Genomic DNA, 21,619 nt, shown 5'->3' on the forward strand with positions numbered 1-21,619 from the left:
TGGTAGCTCAAGAAAGATCATGCGTAAAGCTCTCAATTTTACGAAGCTTCAAGAACCCACTCCGTAACTGATGTAATCTCGAAAGTACCTACCAATTATACCAACTCTGCAGAGGAGAAAACCCCATTACTTACAACTCCCATGACCTCATACTTTTGTGTGTGTGTGTGTGTGTGTGTGTGTACATAATATGTATTCACAGATAAGTACATTTTTCTTACATGGGTACATACACATCCTTGATAATGTACACATTTATGTACATTTCTATTTATCGGGTCCACATAGTCCTTTCTGGGGACCTTCTCACACCCCTTGTGTTAGGTGAATTACTGAACCGGTCTACCCTGTGCCTTCGAGTTCCTTCTCTTTCTCACTACCACGTACGGCAGCATAAGTAACCATGTGGACTATCTCTCTGGGGTTATTTCTTGGTGATGCATATTGAAGAGTGACACTAAGACTTTAATAAATATGAACTTTATGGCTCTCAGTATCTGCTGCTAGATGCGATCCTCGGAAACGCCAGTGTCCAGCCATTAGCCAAACGAGTGTTGATTTCTCTACAGCCTCTACGCCACTCGGCTTCGTAATTTCCCTTTGGGTTTACTGGTTATATACATACAATATGTGTATTTATTCCCTATTTTCTCCTAAAGAGTACGATCTACACAAAATGCCAACACAGTTCAGCACAATTAACTAGATGAAAACGAAACACGGAAAGACCAGAGGACGGAGCTGGGAGCAACAGAGAAGCACGGTCCTCGAAGATACAGAGGTAGAGTCAGCCTAGGCATCAGCCTCCAACAAGGTCTAGCAACCATCACTAAGACAAAACCGGTCCCGTAACTGGGGGTCCGAAATGTAAAAGTAAACTAACTCTTCAGATGAACTTCTAACACCAAACCCAGAAATTTCTCCCAAGGCTTTTCTTAAAGAAGTCACTGCAGAAAGGGCACCACTGCAGCCCGGGACAAATCCCACAGGGCTGAGTCTTGGACAGCCGCGCGCAGGGCAGGGAAAGCAACTAGCGAGGGCTTGGGGAGAAGCTCTGGGGAGAGCGCGCAGACCTGGCTGCCCCAGCTTAAATCCCAAAGTATGGGGCGCCTGGGTGGCTCAGTGGGTTAAAGCCTCTGTCTTCAGATCTCAGGGTCCTGGGATCAAGCCCCACATCGGGCTCTCTGCTCGGCAGGGAGCCTGCTCCCCCGTCTCTCTCTGCTGCCTCTGCCTACTTGTGATCTCTGTCTGTCAAATAAAATCTTAAAAAAAAAAAAATCCCAAGTATGCCGTGGGGTCCAGACCATCCCCTGCTGCCTTTACAGTGTCTGTCCCCCCCATCTTTGCCGGGTTTGGGCTCTCGTCACCCCTCATCTCGAGCAGAGCTGCTCTCCCCAACCCTGAGCTCACTTTCCCATCTGTCCTACACACCAGGCCCACCGGTCACCTCGGATTCAGACCGGGGCATGACAATCGGATCAGCAGCGGAGCACCGAGGGTGTCCGTCTGTCCGTCCATCCGTCCGTCCGGGGGATGGTGCCTCAGTCTGTGCCCAGCACCGCCCCCGCCCCCCCGCCCCGCTTCCTCTGCCGGGGAGCCCGGGTCCCGAGGCTCTGCTTGAGCTGCCCGCATCTCGGCATCTCGAGCACCGCAAAGTCATTCTCGTCCTGACGCACTTCTGTTGCTCTCCGTTTTCCAAGAGCTGCCCAGGGAAGGCTCCGTTCACACTTCCCTCTTCTAAGGGGTCCTTCATCTCCTCGGTCAGAATAACTGCAGGTCTCACAGGGCTGGCGGGGTTCTCGGACAACCCTGACAGCAAGTCCTGTTGCTTTCTTAACTAGTTATTTACAGAAGAGCGACCTGGTGGAATTAAAATCGATCCCTTGTCTAGTGAGAACTCAGTACTAAGTAAATTTTACACATTTTAAAATCTTAAGCTTTTCTTTATATTCACCACAATTTCCCAGTGCTACTTTCCATTTTATCTTTTACTTTTCATTACACGGCTTTCAAAAAAGTTAATGCCACTAAACCTTTTAACTGGTCCTTAAGAATAATTCTTTAACAGTTCAGCTGCACCTTGAAAACTGTTCTACTCGGATATGAGGAATCTGAGAGGCAGGGCAGGGGGTAGGGAGGGGAAAAATGAAACAAGATGGGATCAGGAGGGAGACAAACCATGAGAAACTCTAAATCTCACAAAGCAAACTGAGGGTTGGGGGGGAGGGGGTGGCGGGTGATGGACACTGGGGAGGGATGTGCAATGGTGAGCGCTGTGAAGTGTGTAAGCCTGACGACTCACAGACCTGTACCCTGCGGCAAATACTACATTATATGTTAACTTAAAAAAATACATTTTACCTTCTTTGGGGGGTGGGGGGAAACTGTTCCAAATTTCTCCACAGAAATAAGTACCTACAGTTGAAATAAATATCCTAATCTACTTTGTTAATCTACTTCTAAGTTTTCGCATGTTTAACTCTTTCTTTGGAGGAGCTGTGGGCGCACAGCACGGAACACAGGACGTCATCAACATACAGACCCCCGTCTTCGTCAGCGGCAGGTGGTGAAGCCACACTGCCCCTCGCTACCCCAGCTGTCACGTAACTGGCTCCTGAGAAACCGAATTTATTTCTGGAATCCCTGGTTTATTTCGCTGTCCTATATTTTAATTTTTTAATCAAAATCTCACCTACTTGTGATGTCTTTCATTTTAGGAAAGTTGGCCAGATTTAGAAATCTCTTCCACCAAATTCATGCTCCCCACCCCACCTCACAAAAAGAAAATACTCTTTTTTTTCCTAGAGTAAATGTAACATTGTAATTTCAAGTTTTCTTACAATCCTCAGTCTTTTAATTCTTTGAATGAGCTACGACCTAACTTTCCTTATTAGAGTGCTATTAACATTTAATGCCATTCATTGCTAACATCTTTAAAAGTAACTATTTTTTAGTACTGTGCTCGGCTCTTTAGCTTTTATTACGGGCATGTCATATTGCAACTGAATTTTGCGAATTTATCTTGTCATGTGGCTAATTTTATGCCCCTATTAGTACAGCTGGATTTTCCTGAATTTCATGAAAAGTGTATTTGTATCCACTCTGAAAGCATCTGCTGCATGACTGAATTGCCAGCCACTGCACCAAACACACAAAAATAAATAAAATGCTCCAACAGCACTCAAGCTGAATGGGAAGACTGAATGCAAATAAGTAATGACAATATTCTACGAAAACTGTAAGCCAGAATGACAAAGTGCCACGGCGCATGTGGTCAATCTCTGACCTCTCTCATTCCATCTACCTTCTCCGATCTCCTCTCAACAGACACGGGCAGAGCGGCGAGTACCCGTGTTCCACACCACCACCCGCGTGAGTGCGGACTGACGTGACAAGCAACGCCCACGAGAAAGTGTGTCCTTCACGCCCTGCGTGTAAACTCCCGCAGATCCACTGCCACTCGTCCCCGTGGGGGCACGACGGGACTCGAACCGACCACGCTCCGTCCGTCCGTACGTGGCCTTCCTCTCTGTACCTCGACTTCCCGTAAGACTTCAAGCTTCTGTTTCCTATCAGCCCTCACTATGAGTCAGTCGATAAAATGTGTACGGTAAATTCTCTAAGCCTTAGATCACCAGACGAATATATCCATGGAGCAAACAATTGTTAAGTTCCCTGGTATTACTTCTTCAGAGAGCGAGTTTTACTGCTACGCCTGGACTTCCATGGGGGTAATCAGCAGCAGCAGCTCCACGAAGAACATGTCCCTAAGAACATGTTTATGAATTCTAAATACCATGGAATTATCGTCCTCTTCTCTGATTCTTACTTTAAATCATTCCGTAAACCTCCTCAAATCCCATCAGTCAGCAGAGCGGCTTTCTGTCAACAGAAGGACTATCAATACGGAGTCTGTCAGAGGAGACCTCTTCACTACTAAAACTGTAAATCTCATTTTATTTTTAAGATATGGGGGATTCCCTTAGCATTTTAACAATAATGTTCTTCCTTCATGACGCTGTGATTTTGCTTTCCTTCCATTTACGAACCTTCCACAACAGAATGCTTTTGCTCTTTTCCTCTACTGAGGCGCCTGAGACACGGCTACATTCCTAAGGACCGAATCTCAACGCTGAGAGCAAATGACATGGACTCTTGCGGTTACTACCAGTACTCACTTCTACTAGAAACACTGATGCCTTCTGACTAGTGGCAATGAGTTACCTGCTCCTCCCCTGCTCCACGCAACCACGGCGATTCTGTTCTACGCAGGATCTTTGTAGATCTCTCCTTCTACTGCATGACTTACAATTCATTACGGTGTTTATTTTGTACTTCTAACTAACTCCCCTGCCACTCTGTCCTCTTACCTTATTTTAGATTCTTTGTAGGACTTACCACTACAGCACTATCCTGTATTACAAATGTTTATTCTCTTTTCTCCACAAAAATGGGAGCTCCACAAGGGCCCTGCTGACGACCATACCCTCAGTGCCCACAACAGGGCCAGGCAGAGGGCTAGTGCTCAATTAGGTGAGAGAAAGAATAAATCAATGTGACCGTCCATCATCGCCCCTCCCTTTATAATACTGTAAGAACACTGGGACACAATTCTACAAAGATCTCTTCTATTTCTGCATATCTTGTGAGGCGAGCCCTGGACTGCCTTTGTTCTACACCATCTTTTCAAGGACAGCTATACAGAGCTATCCTCGGAAGACAGAGATCGTGCCTCCCTCAAGTAAAAGGACAGATTGTCTATTTTCCACTTTAATAAAGATAGTATTTCCATGCGAGGTGAAGGTCCGGCGAGCACACCGCCCGTTAGAAAAGATCCTCTTATCTAACGTTCGTCCTGCACGCACAGGCACTACTGGTCTTTGCAGGCCCGTGGGAACAGGTGTCCGGGAACTGCCACAACTGCTGATACACTCTTGATACAGCCACGGCTGTGAGTCATAAACTGGCCTTCTTTTCCGACCCCGGAGACTCACGTCTTCTGCCGCATCCACAAAATGGTGGCAGCCTAACTTGGAAACTTCCAAGTAGGGAAAATCTCAGATCCTTCACACTTCTTGTCAAAGGAACTAAGTGATGTCAGGTTTGTGCTGGTAAATTTTTAGATTCTACAAAATTCCAAAATGTTTTTTCAGTTTTCTAAGAAAAATCAATCTAGCCACGTAAATGAACCTCTTTCCTTAAGTATTTTTAAGCTATTGCTGGGATCATCTTTTCTATTATGTCTGCATGTGAAGTTATTTTTTTTTCCTAGAAATTTTTCCTTTGTAGTTTAAAAGTTTGACAAGAAGGTGAATTCCTTTGAATACTGAGAGGTATTCTGTATACTTTCTTAATTGTCTGGTTGAAATCTTTTTTTCCCCCAATGTGTTTTGAGAACTGACTATTCCTTAATTGTGTTTTATTCATTGTCCATCTGAAACTCTCATCTTTAGAATCTGGAATTCCATGATTTGTTTTCTGGGTTAAGTTTCTTTTGTACTGTAGTTAACTTTTTGATTTATTTAGGTGTTAGCTTTGATGTTCATATTTTTTGAATTGCTGGTTCCCGTTGCCTTCAATAATTTTTTTTTTTTAGGAAAACAAACATATTAGGCCTTTAATCCTCTCAAGTAAAATATTAAAATTAACACCTCCAGTAGACCAAGCACATGGTTTCATATTTTGAGACAGTTCTTCTTACCGGGGACTATGCCCCAACGTCATTAGTAGCTAGCTGAACACGGATTTAAACATTTTTACATTTAGAGGAACAAAACAGGGCAAAAGTAACTGATTTTTGTCAAAGTCAATTACTGGCAATATAAAGGTGGTGGGAATTGTTAAGGTACATGTGTTCCTTCCACATCTCTGTGGAAAAGCCAATAGTTGATCATTTCTAGCAGCTGGTTGGTTACTAATCACAAATGAGCCCAAATATGTTCTTTACAAAGGTCATCATTAAATTTTTTTTAGCAAGAAAATCTTTAAATTCTTGTCTTTCATTCACTGAACGCAATGGGTATTGGGGGAAGTATTCCAGTAACTCACACGCTACAGTGAGATGCAAAACCACAGTGCAGCCAGGCAGGGCCAAGTAACCACACAGAATTCCCAAAGACACTGTGTTCGTCTAAGATACCTCGATGCCACCAGAGACTGAGCAGGTGCAGCTGCTCCACGATACTCCGGAGGCCGAGTAGCGTCCCACTGGCCTCTGCTCTGAGTATGTGCAACTATGAAACGTGGAATCTTAAAAAAATCAATGAACAGACTCCTGAATTAGAGTTCATCCGTGCAATTGCGTGTTTTAGCCACTCGGGTTGTCCAACAAGGTTTGGGAAAAGGTCAAAAATACTCATAGATAAGACAAGATGCCTTTCAAGAGCTACAGCGGCTCATTAAGAGGCAGCTACGCTTCTCCCGCCACGCCCACCAGGGTTGGCCTGGTGTGTGCCATCAGCCTGTACCTCAGCTTGTTAACAAGCACCGTCGAGCCCAGCTCCTTCCCTCCACCAAGAAGGCAGAGCCACGCCTCACACCTAGAGGGTCAAACGGGGACCACAACTGGCTCAGTGAGAGTCAGCTGTGTTTTCTGGCACCTTCCGAACATGGAATTTAGGCATCACGAGGCTCTTCTGGAGGTCTTACAGGGTTATCATCTTTAGTTTTCCTTTTGGAACACACATTGCGTTGCTTTCCCCAAAATGCCTATAACCTCTAGCAAGTCCCCGCAGAATGACAAAATACCACGTAATTCTGCCTCCTTCACCAGCTTCGGCTCCTCGGCAGCGAGCTCTTGTATCTGCCAAGCCTCGCTGGTGCTCTTCCTCAGGCTCTTTCAGCCGCTCTTCTAACGCGACCTTCTCTTCCAGGATCATCTTCTCCATAGAGAAGGCATCTCTTTTCTGTTTCATGTCCACCCATGTTCTCCCTTCCATCCCGGCCACTGTTCTTTTGTCTCATGGCTGAGCACAACAGGAGAGGCCCGAGAGGCGATGCCAAAGCTGGAGCCTGTCTTGCCAGACCCATCGACAAAGTCATCATGGTTCGACTCCACAATGTTTTCAATTTTCTCTTACAGGGGCGTCTGGGTGGCTCGGGGGGGTTGAGCCTCTGCCTTCAGCTCAGGTCATGATCTCAGGGTCCTGGGATCCAGCCCCGCATCGGGCTCTCTGCTCAGCAGGGTGCCTGCTTCCCCCTCCCGCCTCCTTCTCTGCCTACTTGTGATCTCTTTAAAAAAAAAAAAAAATTCTCTTACATGTCATTGTATTCTATGTACGTTCTTATTTTATTCATTCACCACTTTCACAGTTAGCAACTCAACCTTTTATCTACTTTTAGTTCTTATGATCTACAGACTGTACCAGCTCAGACACTTTCCCACCGCTTGTCCCCTCACTTCTCATCCTTTGTGCTCCTAATCCTGAAATGTGTCCTGGCTTACTCCCCCATCCCTGTTCCCCAGTTTTCTTACCACGTTTAAAGCCCATTTTGTTAATTAAAGTTTCTCTGTCTCGGACGCCTACTTCTGCTCTCTTAGCAGTAACTGCATAGCAGGGAAAACTACTCCTCGCACATACATACGGTTTAGGATAGTGAGGACATTTTAAGGCACAGAAGGACATCTATCTCTCTATTTATTCTGAGAAAGAGAACGCAAATGAAGATATAGCCACATTTTAAACTCTTTTTCTCCTTTCTCAGGTTTAGAAAAACAGTTTTTCAAGAGAATTAATATGGGAGAAATTTTAAATTTATGTATATAATAGCATCAGAATTTTATAGAAAGAACGGCTGGGAACAAACAACGTAAGTAGTAAAAAGTCTTCCACCGTGTCTGACTGCTTCTATAGTAAGGGAAAAAAGCACATCTGAATGACTGCTAGTAAAGAGGTCTTTTTTAAAAAATTGCACTGAGAGGGATGCGTGGGTGGTTCAGCCAGTTAAGCCTCCGACTCCTGGCTCTGGTTTCAGGTCATGATCTCAGGGTCGTGAGCCCCATGTCGGGCTCTGGACTCAGCACAATGCGTGCTTCGTTTTCTCTTTCCCTCTTCGGCCCCTTCCCTTGCTCTCTTTCCCTCTCTCTAAAAAATAAATCGATCTTTTAAAAAACTGCACTGAGAAACCCACAAAATTCACTTATTAAAGAGCTTTAATTCAATATCCAGTAAATTAAAGGGCATGTGTTTTCAGGAAGTCGAGGGTAATACAAGCTATGCTTTCAGAACAGGGGAGACTATTATTAAAGGATTTATTAATAATTAACAAGGGCAGGATTTAAACAATTTGAGCAGCAAAAGTATCTTTTTTATTTAATTGCAGTCTGGTTTGTGTGTGTTTTGAAAATGTTTTCATATAAATAAACCTGTGGGGAAAAAGGTCTTCACTTTTGGCAAGGATCTCATTAAGTTAAAAAAAAAAAAACAAAAAAAACACAGTATTTTCTAATTATGACAGAAAAGCTTAACATCTGGTTGGGTCTCTATAATATTTTAAATTACCCTGGGCACATAAGGTTTTGTCCAAATGACAAAAGAAACCTATACACCCTTCATTTCTCTGGTAACCATATACATACTGGAATCTGTGGCTACTCTTAGGCCTATTTAAAGCTTTGTTCATACAGTGAGATTCTTAAATTCTAGTTATTTTTGTAATGATAAGAAGTTTAAAAAAACGAAACCCTGCAAATCCTTCTTAGCTTCTTCTGCATACGCCACCCCGTCAGCCATTTTCTCAGTAAAATTCAAATTCTTGCTAAGATGAGTACTAAGAAAAGTGTTTGATAATAACATAAATATAAATGAACTTTGTGTTAATGATATAGCTGCCTATCCGGTTTGCAATAAACACAACTCTCTTATTCTAAAGAAACGAAAATGAACTATAAGAAATACATGTATTAATATTAAATAACTAATAAGATTAATGGAAAAGGAAAAATGGCAAAATAAACAAGCTTCCGAAGAGTCTTAGCAAACAGCAGCATCTTTGGGACAGGGACGCGCCACGCTGCGTTAGTGCACTGGGCATGAACCACGCAGGACCCAAATGAGATTTCAGCCCAGAAAGACACCCTTTGGAATGAGGAAATTAAGAAAACAAAATAGTCTGGCTACAGATAAGGTGTCTTATGACAAAGATAAAATGGCTGGGGAAAAAACCCCCAATCCTTTTAATGCTATTCTATAAATATTTGGTTTTCTAGACTTGATCCATACGTGGAAAAGGCTGCTCTCCACGGGCTTACTCCAGGACTGGAGAAAACACGCATGTAGTAGAAAAAGATATGGGCAAGACTGGCTCACTGTTGTGGACCTCAGATATGCTGGGAAGACTACAACTGTGGGACACAGTAGAAAGAATTACCAGTTGGGGTGCCTGGGTGGCTCCCTTGAAGCAGCTGATTCTTTTTTTTTTTTTTTTTTAAGATTTTATTTATTTATTTGACAGAGAGAAATCACAAGTAGATGGAGAGGCAGGCAGAGAGAGAGGGAAGCAGGCTCCCCGCCGAGCAGAGAGCCCGATGCGGGACTCGATCCCAGGACCCTGAGATCATGACCCGAGTCGAAGGCAGCGGCTCAACCCACGGAGCCACCCAGGCGCCCAAAGCAGCTGATTCTTGATTTCCGCTCAGGTCATGATCTCAGGTCCTGGGACCAAGCCCTGAGCTGGGCTCGCCGCCCAGAGAGTCTGCTTCTCTCCCTCTGCCCCTCCCCCTGTTTGTGCTCTCTCTGTAACTCTCTCAAATCAATAAATAAAATCTTTTTTTTAAAAAAACCTACCAGTTAATGGCAATGTCACCGGAGGGGTTCAAACATACAAGAATGAGTTTTCATATTGTGTAGGTCATTAGAGTAACATGACTGGAAAGTCTATTTGGTGAGAATAACATTAAGTTGAGGTTTTTCGAGTCTTCAGTCTAAGCCAAAGTTAAGGTTTGGAGTTCCGGTGAACGGAGCACGGAGGGCACCTCCACTAACATGCACTTCATCACCTCACGGCAACCATCCCAAGCTGTACCCAGTCAAAGTCTTTGAAGAAACTTAAATGATTAAATGATCTGAAGCCAGTTAGTTAAGACTGGCTCACTCTGGTATAAGAACCGTTTCATTTACTTGAAGAGACATGTATGTAGCCTGCAGCCAAAGGCAAAAGGGCTTCTCCAGGGACATTTCAGTTGAACAAACGCCTGTTCCTTATCAGGTGCGCGCCAGGTGTTGTGTGAGATACTGCACACGTGTGACGTAAGCCTGGGCCACTCAGCCAGCACACAGTCAGGGCTTGGGCAGACACGCAGAACAGGCTGGAAGACGGCCCTTCAGACGCAAGCAGTCTGAGGCCCGACCCGGCTCTCCGGGGCCGTGACCCTGAACACAGGCAAGATGGCAGCCGCACCACTTAATTACCGTTCCACTTCCGTGCACGGAGTCAGAAGTCAACTAATTATTACAGAACAAGAGCACACTACCGTCTGAGCAAAAGAAGAATGAATAAACTGGCTCAGAAGAGCCGATCGAGTGGGCGGACGGGCCTCCGACATCCAGCATCACCGCGCGCCGTATGTGCTGTAGCACAGGCTGGCGAGCAGGATGTTACAGGAACACCGTGCGGGCAGAAGGATAAAGAACCACAAAGCCTCAGCTCTTACCTCTGGTTAAAAACTTGAAGTTGCAACCACATGAGCTCTACTGTGTCCCTACTGAGAGTCTATCAGTGCTTCTAACTCAAGACATCAATGACCTGTGCTTTCCTTAAATTTTACTATCTGCTTACAAATACTCAGAAAAAAACGGGGGGGGTCTGCTTGTCTGCTTACTTATTCTCAGTGTAACTACACATCAAAAAACAAAAAAGCTTCTTTTCTCCTTTACTAACTGAATTTGGCATTTAAAAAATATTCTGGCAGAAGACGACCGCTTATTAGCCTCCTGATTCTGGCCACGCTGGAACACAGCCAAGCTGTTCATCACCTCGCTGCTTTCTTTACTCTCTTTCTCTTCTCAAGACCCCCTCACTTCACAGAAGGTGCCTTTAGTGCTAATTCTGAGTTTAATGGGTGAAGAATGTTACAAACAAACTGATCATTGTTTAAAAAATGAGTCCCTTTACAAGTAGTCTTATGAATTACTGAACTGAAATTACACTTGAGGAACTAGGGGTTGGGACACACGTGTGGAAGGCATGAGTTCTAGCTCTGACGCGGGCAGAATTGTAGCCGTGTAACCTGGACAAGTCACTTACCTTCTCTGGCTCTCAGCCCCATCTGTAAAATAAAGGGGTGTCTGCTAAGGTCCCTTTCCACATCCGAAGTCTAGCTTTCCCTTCTCTACTTGAGCAGAGAGAGTATTTTGTATCAAAACACAAAACAAACAAAACCAAAACACCCTGACTCAGTGCTACTTGGTCTAACAACTGTCACTTCGAGTTCGAGGTCTACTCTGCTCCTGGCCGTCTGTATTACTCGCAAGGTGACCGGTTAGGAAGGTTTATTACTAAAGTACACAATGTAAGTGGCTTCAATGTCAGACTTTCCATGCAAAGATGACCCAAACACACTGACTTGCAGTGGAAAAGTACTAGCCTGGGAGCTGGGTTTTCACTTGGCTCAGAGACATTTCTTCGGTAAGTAACTTAACATCTCTGGGTCTTGATTTTTCCAGGTATAAAGTGACAAAGTTACACTAGATCGTCTCTAAGACCTTTCCTAAAACCAAAACTCTATGTTTCTAAGTGGTTACTCTCAACCTACCCTTTTGTAATGCATTGTTTCCAAAAACATCTTGGTCTGCTTATAGATTTCTTGGCCTGTCTTGTGGAAGGTCTTGAGAAATTCTATGAACTCTTTAGACACTCTATCCGTCTCAATGCTGGTTTGCCGGTTTATGGAAGGACTGGGAGCTTTTGCTTCCTGAATTTCTGCTGGGAAAATTAAACATAATGAGTTTCATTACACAGAAGATCCATGCATGGAATTACTTTAAGTATGTTACTTAAATTACTTAAATTATGCTTAATCAAAGTTAAACCTAAATTTAAATTACTTTATGTTTAAATATTTGGACAATTTGACTTAAAGTGAGCTAAATCTATTTTATGACTAGGACGTACAAGCAGATAACAGTAGATAAAATTTCCATTCAAATAAAAGTGGATCTACTAATATTTTATCACCAAAATACATCATGCTTTGATCTACATACTTAACTGTAAATATGAAATAGCACTACCGTCTTGAACTTTCTCAAAGACTGCATGAGTTTACAAAGCTAGTCAGCAAGTGACATAACAATCAGTAGGACAAAAATGTTACATTACTTATGGTAACTCTTCCAAATCCACTGTACTTGTCAAACAGGCTAATCTGTTGATGTGGAGACTAACAATTATTTTCCCACCATTCAGTTTTCAAGTCAGACTGCTCAAAGTGAACGGATGCACCCAACACAGCACAGTGAACACGACAGAACGTACAGCAAAGGCCGCAAGCAGACAGACAACACGTGAATAATCCACCGCCACACAACTCCTTCACCTCTTCAAATTAGTTCACTGAAAGGAAAATGGGACCTTCCCAGAACAAAGATAAGAGGTCGCCACAGAGGTCAGTGCTACCGGGCACCATGAACTAGCCCCTGATCTCTGACCACATTCTGAGCCTCCTGACTTTGAACTGCGCTAATTCAGCTAATTCAATAGCTGTAACGAAGTGAATTCCCTCATACCCCATGAAAACAAAGTACCGTTGGAAGGTACCGAAATCAACTTATTACCTGCTTTCTCACAGTGACTTTGCATAATTCCACTTTCTGAACTTTAGAACCTGGGATACATTTTAATGACGCGGCGTCACTGAAGTTTTAAGAGAAGACTGGATTAGTTAAGGGGCACATGGGGGCTCAGTGGGTGAAGCGGCTGCCTTCAGCTCAGGTCACGCTCTGGGCTCCTGGGATCGAGCCCCACGTCAGGCTCTACCCTCAGCAGGGAGCCTGCTTGAGAAGTCTCTCTCCCTCCTCCCTCTGCCCCTCGCTCACATGTGCTCTCTAATAAATCAATCAATCTTAAAAAAAAGAAAGAGAGAAGAAATTTAACAGTTCAACAGGAAAATGGGTAGAGAATACTAAATGCACAGAAAGGAAACATAAATGGACCTTAAATGTAGGAAACAAATTAAAACTACATGAGATGCCATTTTAAAAATTAACGAGGAGACCAAGATCTGATGCTGAGGAAGGGGGGAGGGGCGCTCTCATACTGTGGAGGTAAGAATGTAAAATGATCCAAGTGCAATGGAGAGCAATGTGGCAATAATCATCAAATTAAAAATACATTTATCCTATGACCCAACAATTCCATTTCTCAGAAATTTCCTACTAATGTAACTGCACATGTACAAAATGAAATATGTACAAGGCCACTCATTTTAGCACTACTTGTAACAGCAGAAGACTAAAAATGTCACAGATATCTACCACTAAGGGACTAAATAAATTGTGATTTAATCCATAAAATGGAACACTGTATAGTTTTAAAATAAATAAATAAAATATTTTTAATATACTAAAAAAGTTCTTATACATAATGCTCAAGTAAAAATAAAAAGGACAGCATGTGACTAAGAATACAGAGCACAGTACATGAAGATACACGTGTCTCCACTGAAAACAAAAGCACATAAGGATATACAAGAAGTTAATGATGAAGGTTGTCTGCATATGGGGAGAAATGACGGCGGTAGTGGCTGGAAACTAGATGGGTAAGGGACCACACACCTTTTATTTTGGAGACATGTGAATGTGCTACTTTTCTTTTTAAGCAAGTGAATAAATCAGGTACAATTTAACTTACAACAAAAACTGGCAACATCCTTTCTGGAATATTTTTTACCAATATGGAGAACCAAACACCCTTGTATGATTAGAAAAAGCTCTTTAATACTTAAGAGTTTAATCCCTCACTCATCCTATTAACTCCAATCTTAGTCACGATGGAGTTACTGGGATTGGGTTTACCCTGCAGCCTTAACAACTAGAACATCAGAAAAAACAGATGAAGTGGTGGTTAGACACTGGTCGAGAGGCAGATGGGAGAGGAACTCATGAGAGGCGTCGGCAGAGGTGGTAAGTCTTACAAGTACCCAGCTCACTGCAGGGAGAATTTGTAGCCCATAGCACAGGGGGAGGCAAGGCAACTCAAACAGAGTCTAGCAGACCACTGAATTGGGGAAAGAGCATTTAGAGCTAAAGGAGGCCAAAGTCCCTAGAAACCGCACGGCAAAATGAGAGGACAGGGCGGCACAGAAAAAATTCCAGATAACCACACAGGGGGTTCCCTCAAGTCTACGACTGAGCACTGCGTGTGCAAATTAGAAAACTTCCAATGACTGCATACGGAACCAGGCAGAACCACCCCCAGGCAGACATGACTGGGATTAATTCATGTCCCAGCAGCCAGGAACAAAGAACATCAGCAATGGCAAATATAAAAAACATTTAAAAAAATTTTTAGGGGCACCTGGGTGGCTCAGTGGGTTAAGCCTCTGCCTTCGGCTCAGGTCGTGATCCCAGGGTCCTGGGATCGAGTCCCACATCGGGCTCTCTGCTCAGCAGGGAACCTGCTTCCCCCTCTCTCTGCCTGCCTCTCTGCCTACTTGTGATCTCTGTCTGTCAAATACATCTTTTTAAAAAATTTTTTGAGGACAACTAACTGTTTAAAACTAAAGTAATAATAATAGATAGTGGGATTTGTATCATATGTGTAAGTAAAATCTATGACAACAACAGCACAAAGGGAGGAAAGAAGAAATCCAAGAATACTATTGGTAAGGGTCTTATGTGTAAACTGGGATAACACCATCTGAAGGCCGAGTAGTTAAAAGGTATTTTTTACACCTCGGAACAGCCACTTTAAAAAGAAAGAAAGACGGGACGCCTGGGTGGCTCAGTTGGTTAAGCAGCTGCCTTCGGCTCAGGTCATGATCCCAGCGTCCTGGGATCGAGTCCCACATCGGGCTCCTTGCTGGGCAGGGAGCCTGCTTCTCCCTCTGCCTCTGCCTGCCATTCTGCCTGTGCTTGCTCGCTCTCTCTCCCTCTCTCTCTGACAAAATCTCTGATAAAATCTTTAAAAAATAAAATAAAAATATACATACTTTGTTTAAAAAAAAAAGAAAGAGAGAGAGAGAAATGAAAGAGATACAGCTAATAAGCCAATAGTGAAAATAAAGATGCAATCATAAAAACCAATCTACAAAAACAAATAAATGAAAGGGTAGGAAAAGAGAAGATAATTAAGTCCAGACAGGACAAATAGAAGACAGAGAGCAAGATGTTAAGATTCCACACCATGTTATCAAAAATTTTACTCGTGTAAGTAGCCTGAATAGGCCATGATCCCTATATAACTTGTCTACAAGAAATCCACTTAAAAAAAAAAAAAAAAGAAATACAGTTTAAATATAAAGACATGAATATATTAAAAACTAAAGAAATAAAAAGGATATACCACCCAAATAAATAGAAAGAGCTTAAGTGGTTTTATTAATACTGGACAAAGTAAATTTCCAAACATGGAATATTACCAAGGATAAACAGGGGCATCTGCCAAAAAAAGGGGGTTAATTCTTCAAAGAACACCAACCCCCGAGACTTTGGAGGTCTGTAGGTCAGCCAAGGGTAGGGGAACATTAGCCATCCCCTTAATGCTTTGCTTGCATATACTCTCCCCTCCAACAAACACTTCTCTTCAAAGACAGATAATTTTGATGTTTAGAAAGCCCTTCAAAATGTAAATGAAAATAAAATGTAAGTGAAGATGTTCTGTATGATCCCATCATGGCAGATACACGTCATTCTACACTGTGCAAACCCACAAAACACACACCACCACGAGGGAATGAACCCTAACGGAAACTACAGACCATGGATGGTGGCGACGTGTCGATGCAGGCTCATGAATAGTAGCACAAAACTTTCCATTCTGGGGCAGAATGCTGGTAATGGGAGAGGCTGTGCATGTGGGGGCGAGGGACATACGGGAGATCTCTGGACCCTCCTCTCAATTTTACTGTGAATCTAAAACTGCTCTTAAAAAAATTAAAATCTTAGGGGCACCCGGATGGTTCAGCTGGGGGAGCATGGGACTCCTGCTTCTGCCCAGGTCATGATCTCAGGGTCCTGGGGCTCAAACCTCAGATCTCAGGCTCTGTGCTCAGCACAATCTGCTAGACACACTCCTGCTTTCCCTCTACCTCCTCCTCTGCTCCCCCCTGGGCATGCACTCGCACTCTCTCAAATAAGTAGAATCTTTAAAAAAATTAAAATCTTAAAATACAAAAGAAAAAATAAATCAAGACTAATTCTACTCACTAGTAGTAATTAGTACAAATTATTTAAAATTAACGCTTGGTTGTTTCTGACCTTCCTAAAAACCAACTCCCCAGTAACAGAACAGAAGTTCGAAGTTTGGATTATGGAGTGAAAACTGAGAGAGCCAGAGTTCAGGTACAGACAAGGTGATGAGGCCCAATGGGTATTCAGAAGGGAAGACAGAAAGGAATAACTTTTCCTGTATCACATTTTGGTGAGGATCCGGATGCCTTGCGTTTCAACTTCTAATCTTAAGGTTTTAAGCAGGCTGAGTGGCAGGAAGAGGAGGCAGAGGGAGAAGCAGGCTCCCCACTGAGCAAGGAGCCTGATGCCGGACTCCATCCCAGGACTCTGGGATCATGATCTGAGCTGAAGGCAGTGGCTTAACCAACTGAGCCACCCAGGCATCCCTAAACTTAAGGTTTTAATACAGAAAATTTTTCATGTAGAGTGTTCATTATATAATGTATGTATATATACTATATGTATATACTACATGTCACATAATATAAGTAATATTTATATTTAATATTAAAATATTAGTATATAGTTAATAATATTATATAAAATACTATATTCAAGAATCACAAATCTGCCATGAGTATCAAGCTTTTCATTACACCATCCACACTCCATTTAAAAAGTCTTCCTGGGGACGCCTGGGTGGCGCAGTTGGTTGGACGACTGCCTTCGGCTCAGGGCGTGATCCTGGAGTCCCGGGATCGAGTCCCGCATCGGGCTCCCAGCTCCATGGGGAGTCTGCTTCGCTCTCTGACCTTCTCCTCGCTCATTCTCTCTCACTGTCTCTCTCTCTCAAATAAATAAAATAAAATCTTTAAAAAAATAAATAAATAAATAAATAAAAAATAAAAAGTCTTCCTGGGGTGCCTAGGGGGCTCTGTCAGTTGAGTGTCTGCTTAACTTAACAAGGAGCCCTGCATCAGGCTCCTTGCGCAGTGAGGTGCCTGCTTCTTCCTCTGCCTCTGCCTGCCACTCCACCTACTTGTGCTTTCTCTATCGAACAGATAAATAAATTTTTTAAAAAGTTAAAAATAGAACTATACCCTACAATCCAGCCATCACACTACTATTTTTGGAAGATATTTTTTGGAAGTTATGGAAGTTTTTGGAAGTCATTTACCCAAAGAATACAAAAATACTAATTCAAAGGGATATGTGCACCCTGATATTTATAGCAGCATTATCAACAACAGCTGAATCTGGAAACAGCTGTGTCCACTGACTGACGAATGGATAAGGAAGATGCTGCCTATATATACAATGAAATATTAGCCATAAAAAGAATGAAATCTTGACATTTGCACAACACGGAGGGATCTAGAGAGTATTATGCTAAGTAAAACAAGTCAGTCAGAGAAAGATAAATACCATATGATTCTACTCATATGTGCAATTTAAGAAACAAAACAAATAAGCAAAGGGAGAAAAAGGAGAGAGAGAGAGAGGCAAAACAAGAGCAGACTCTAACTACAGAGAACAAACCGATGGTTAGCAGAGGGGAGGTGGAGAGGGAGGCGTGTGTCATGATGAGCACAGGGTGTGCACGAAGTGCTGAGTCACTGTATCCGAAATTAATATTACTATGTTGTATGTTAACTAACTGGAATTTAAATAAAAACTTAGGGGCGCCTGGGTGGCTCAGTTGGTTAGGCGGCTGCCTTCGGCTCAGGTCATGATCCCAGAGTCCTGGGACTGAGCCCAACATCACGTTCTCTGCTTGGCGGCAAGCCTGCTTCTCCTTTTCTCATTCCCCCTGCTGTGTTCCCTCTCTGTCTCTCTCTGTAAAGTAAATACACGAAATCTTTTAAATAAATAAATAAATCTTTAAAAAATAATTTCTTTATACCCCGTACTCAGATTCACAAAATTGTAACACTTTGCTCATCGGTATTATTTTTGTCTGAATTGTTTCAGGTAAACTGTATGTATCACGGTCTTTAGCCCTTAATACGCATGGCTCCTAGTAACGGAAACATGCTTTTATATCACTGTGCTATCGTTCCTGGAAAAGGTGTGTGTTTTTCTCACACAGGATTCAACTGAGGGTCATGTCTTCACTTGGTGGTCAAGCGTACTTAGCCTCCTTTAACCTCTGAGGACTCTCAGCCTTCCCGTGTTTTCATCATACTGACAATTTTGAAGACCATAGGCAAGTCATTTTATTGAATACCCTTCAATTTGGGTTTTTCTGCTGTTTCCTCATGACTGGATTTGGGTTTTAAGTTTTTAGCTTGAATAGGTCATAATTCATGGTATGTTCTTCTCAGAGCATCGTATCTAGAGGCACATAATGTCCATTTCCCACAATTACACGGTCACCATTTCTCTATGTGTAATCAATTAATTAGCTGCGGGGGTTAATTTCAGATCATGTTCACAATTTGCTCCTCAGGAAACTCTCTCCTCCACAGATTTAGCATCTATTGATGGAATCTGTCTGAGTCAATTCTTACTATGACGACTGCAAAATGCTGATTTCATACTCCCTTACTCCTTTCCTATTTATTAGTCAACATTCTATGGCAGAGGAAAAAAGCTTTCTCCATGCTCCTGGGTGCTCAGTCAGTTAAGTGTCCTGATTTCAGCTCAGGTTACGAGATCGAGCCCCACATCTGCATCTGGTCCACATCCACAGCCGCGCTGAGCAGGGAGTCTGCTTAGGATTCTCTTTACCTTTCCCACTGTCCCTTCCCCTTCCCCACCTGCACTCTGGAGCACACGCTCTCAAATAAACAGATCTTTAAAAAAAAAAAAAAAAAAGCCTTCTCTTCTCCTTTATTTACTCGTTTATCTATTTTGTTAGTTGAAATGAGTAACCCCTGTTCCACTCCATCGGTCATACCCACTTACCGTCGTCCTTACTCAATACTCAAATTTGGCAGCAGAAATCCCCAGAAGCTGACTTCCGGGTCGTCGACAGGTCCCCGGATTTGGGGATGCCCTTCTCTCCCTGCTCCAGCCCCTGGATCAGTCTCTTCTCCAAGGAACCCTTGAGTTCACTTTGGTGAGGACTAGTATTTAGAATCTAAGGTCTGGGTGGAAAAATTGGTATTTAAATTCTAAAAAAAGAAAAGCGATCCCTCCCACGAGCACTGCCTTCACATAAGGCCTGCCTTGCCTTCAAATGCGCGGGAGAGTCTGCTCAGGTCGGCAACAGCCTATTGAGCTGTAAAGGGAAAGGGCTTTCAAAATGTACCCACGAGTATTCCAACCTGGCCAACCACGACTTGCTCTGGGACCTACACTAACTCACTCAACCTTACTCTGGTAATTTAAAAACTGTGAGTAGACTCTCCGAGTTTACTCAGAATCAAGCTATTCCATTAACCTTCTCTGAAGGGCATCCAAGTCTTAACAAGGTATTAAATATTCTTCAAACTCCTTAGAAGGCTAAATTTATGTTCGGTTTACCACAGACCTTCCTCGGTGTAAGAGTTTTCTTTCATGCCACGACAGAAGCAAGAAAAATATCAAGAGCGAAAGCATCACGTATTAATAAAGCAGAGAATACAGAACACAAAAGGCCTATTTTGGCTGAGACTCAATAAATGAAAACCACAGTTAGTATAGGCTAACTTTATCCACAGGCAAAGACCAAATAATCAGCCTGAAATGCAAAGTTCACCTGGCCAAGTTGCATAAGCTACAAACATCAAATAAGGGCTTCTTGTCTAATACACACACACCAGTTTTTTTCAGTACTCTGAGGTCTTCATCTTCCTACGCTTTCTATAGAACAAAGCCAACTAAAGATTAAAAATCCAAGGTAGTAATCTACCATTTGAAAAGAAAAGAAGCTAAGAAGTATATCAATATAATTTTTAAAAATAAAAACAACTTAGAACTTTTAAAGTACAGATCTTTCATAAATAATGCACATTGCACAGACACTCTTAGGACACCATTTTTTGGAAGTACCAAGGACAGTCACCAAATGTACATGACTATTATGCACTTAAGAACAGAGACCTCACCAACTATCTTTCCACAGAGAGAGACACAGATACACACACACACACACTTACTAGAGATCAAGGGATACAGTGGGAAAAAAATGGAACCAGGAGTTAGGAGACCTGAATTCTAATACACCAACTTACTCTATGACCTTGAGTCTGTTACCTAAAAGAAGCAGCTAGAGCCACTGGTTTTATAGCTTCTTTACTGTTTCATGTTTCACCATATTTGACCATTTCACTGTATATCATAATTTCATAAGGTTAATGAGACTTTCCCAAAGCAACAAACAGAATTTAAGCTTACTAGGAAGGAGCAGCTTTAATACCGCTGTGCTCCGTATTAGCACAGCTTATTCTACCAGAAAAACAATACTAAATAGTTAGTATTTTTCTAACTAAAATTTACCGGAGACATATCTGTCAGGTATTTTTGCTGAACTCTTTTAACTGCATCGCCTCATTTGATTCTTAAGACGTACCTCCAACGGGTATTACTATCTCCTCAGGACGGAGCTTAAAGACATTCGCTTGCTCAAGGTCACAACGGCTAATAAACCACAGAACTGAGACTCAAAACAAGAGGACTCCAAAGATTACGCACCCCCCTCCCTACCTCCTAATAAATAATCATGAGCCAAATTTATCCTTAATTTAATCCCTAACAGGTACTAATTATTCCCTTTCTAATTACAGTAGAGAAAACCACCATGAATGACAGACAACCAAGAAACAACTCCAAATTAATTATGTGAACAAAAAGATTATTCCAAGGTTTGCTTTTATTGGGACACCTGGGTGGCTCTGTTGGTTAAGCACCTGCCTTCAGCTCAGGTCATGATCCCAGCGCCCTGGGATCGGGTCCCACACCAGGCTCCTTGCTCAGCAGGGAGCCTGCTTCCCCCTCTGCCTGCCGCTCCCCCTACTCAGGCCTTTGCCTCTCTCTCTGTGACAAATTAATAAATAGAATCTTAACAACAACAACAAAAGGTTCGCTTTTATTAAAGAGAAGGGCTGTTTTCCTTCTAACAAGACAAAACAAAACACGAGCCATTAAATCTGAAAAGCCAGCAAGGATCTTAAGGTGTGATATTGTTACTCAAATACAAAAACAAAACAAAGAACCTCCTGACAACTCCCTCAGGTGGTGGGGTTCGTTGGGGAGACCATCTCCTGCGACAGTCTCTACTACCACTTCAAATCTCCTGCCGAGCTCCGATAACCAACACTGATAACCACCGCAGAGGTTCGAAGACCAAGCCCTCCCAACGGACTGTC

The 21,619-nt window shown here is 42.8% G+C and overlaps 1 protein-coding gene across 4 annotated transcripts in view; it reads right to left on the bottom strand.

Annotated features, from left to right (window-relative positions):
* The window catches only part of RABGEF1 (RAB guanine nucleotide exchange factor 1), a 53,638-nt gene that overhangs the window by 12,096 nt on the left and 19,923 nt on the right, over positions 1-21,619 (bottom strand). For 2 of the 4 annotated variants that reach the window (XM_044232892.1, XM_044232893.1), the window contains one exon: positions 11,753-11,919. In XM_044232892.1, the coding sequence (XP_044088827.1) occupies positions 11,753-11,919 (167 nt within the window). Of the gene's footprint in view, positions 1-11,752; positions 11,923-21,619 lie in introns of all 4 variants that reach the window. The other 2 variants (XM_044232890.1, XM_044232891.1) reach the window with 1 other exon arrangement.

The sequence above is a fragment of the Neovison vison genome, chromosome 14, assembly GCF_020171115.1.
Source record: "Neovison vison isolate M4711 chromosome 14, ASM_NN_V1, whole genome shotgun sequence".
Classification (NCBI taxonomy): domain Eukaryota; kingdom Metazoa; phylum Chordata; class Mammalia; order Carnivora; family Mustelidae; genus Neogale; species Neogale vison.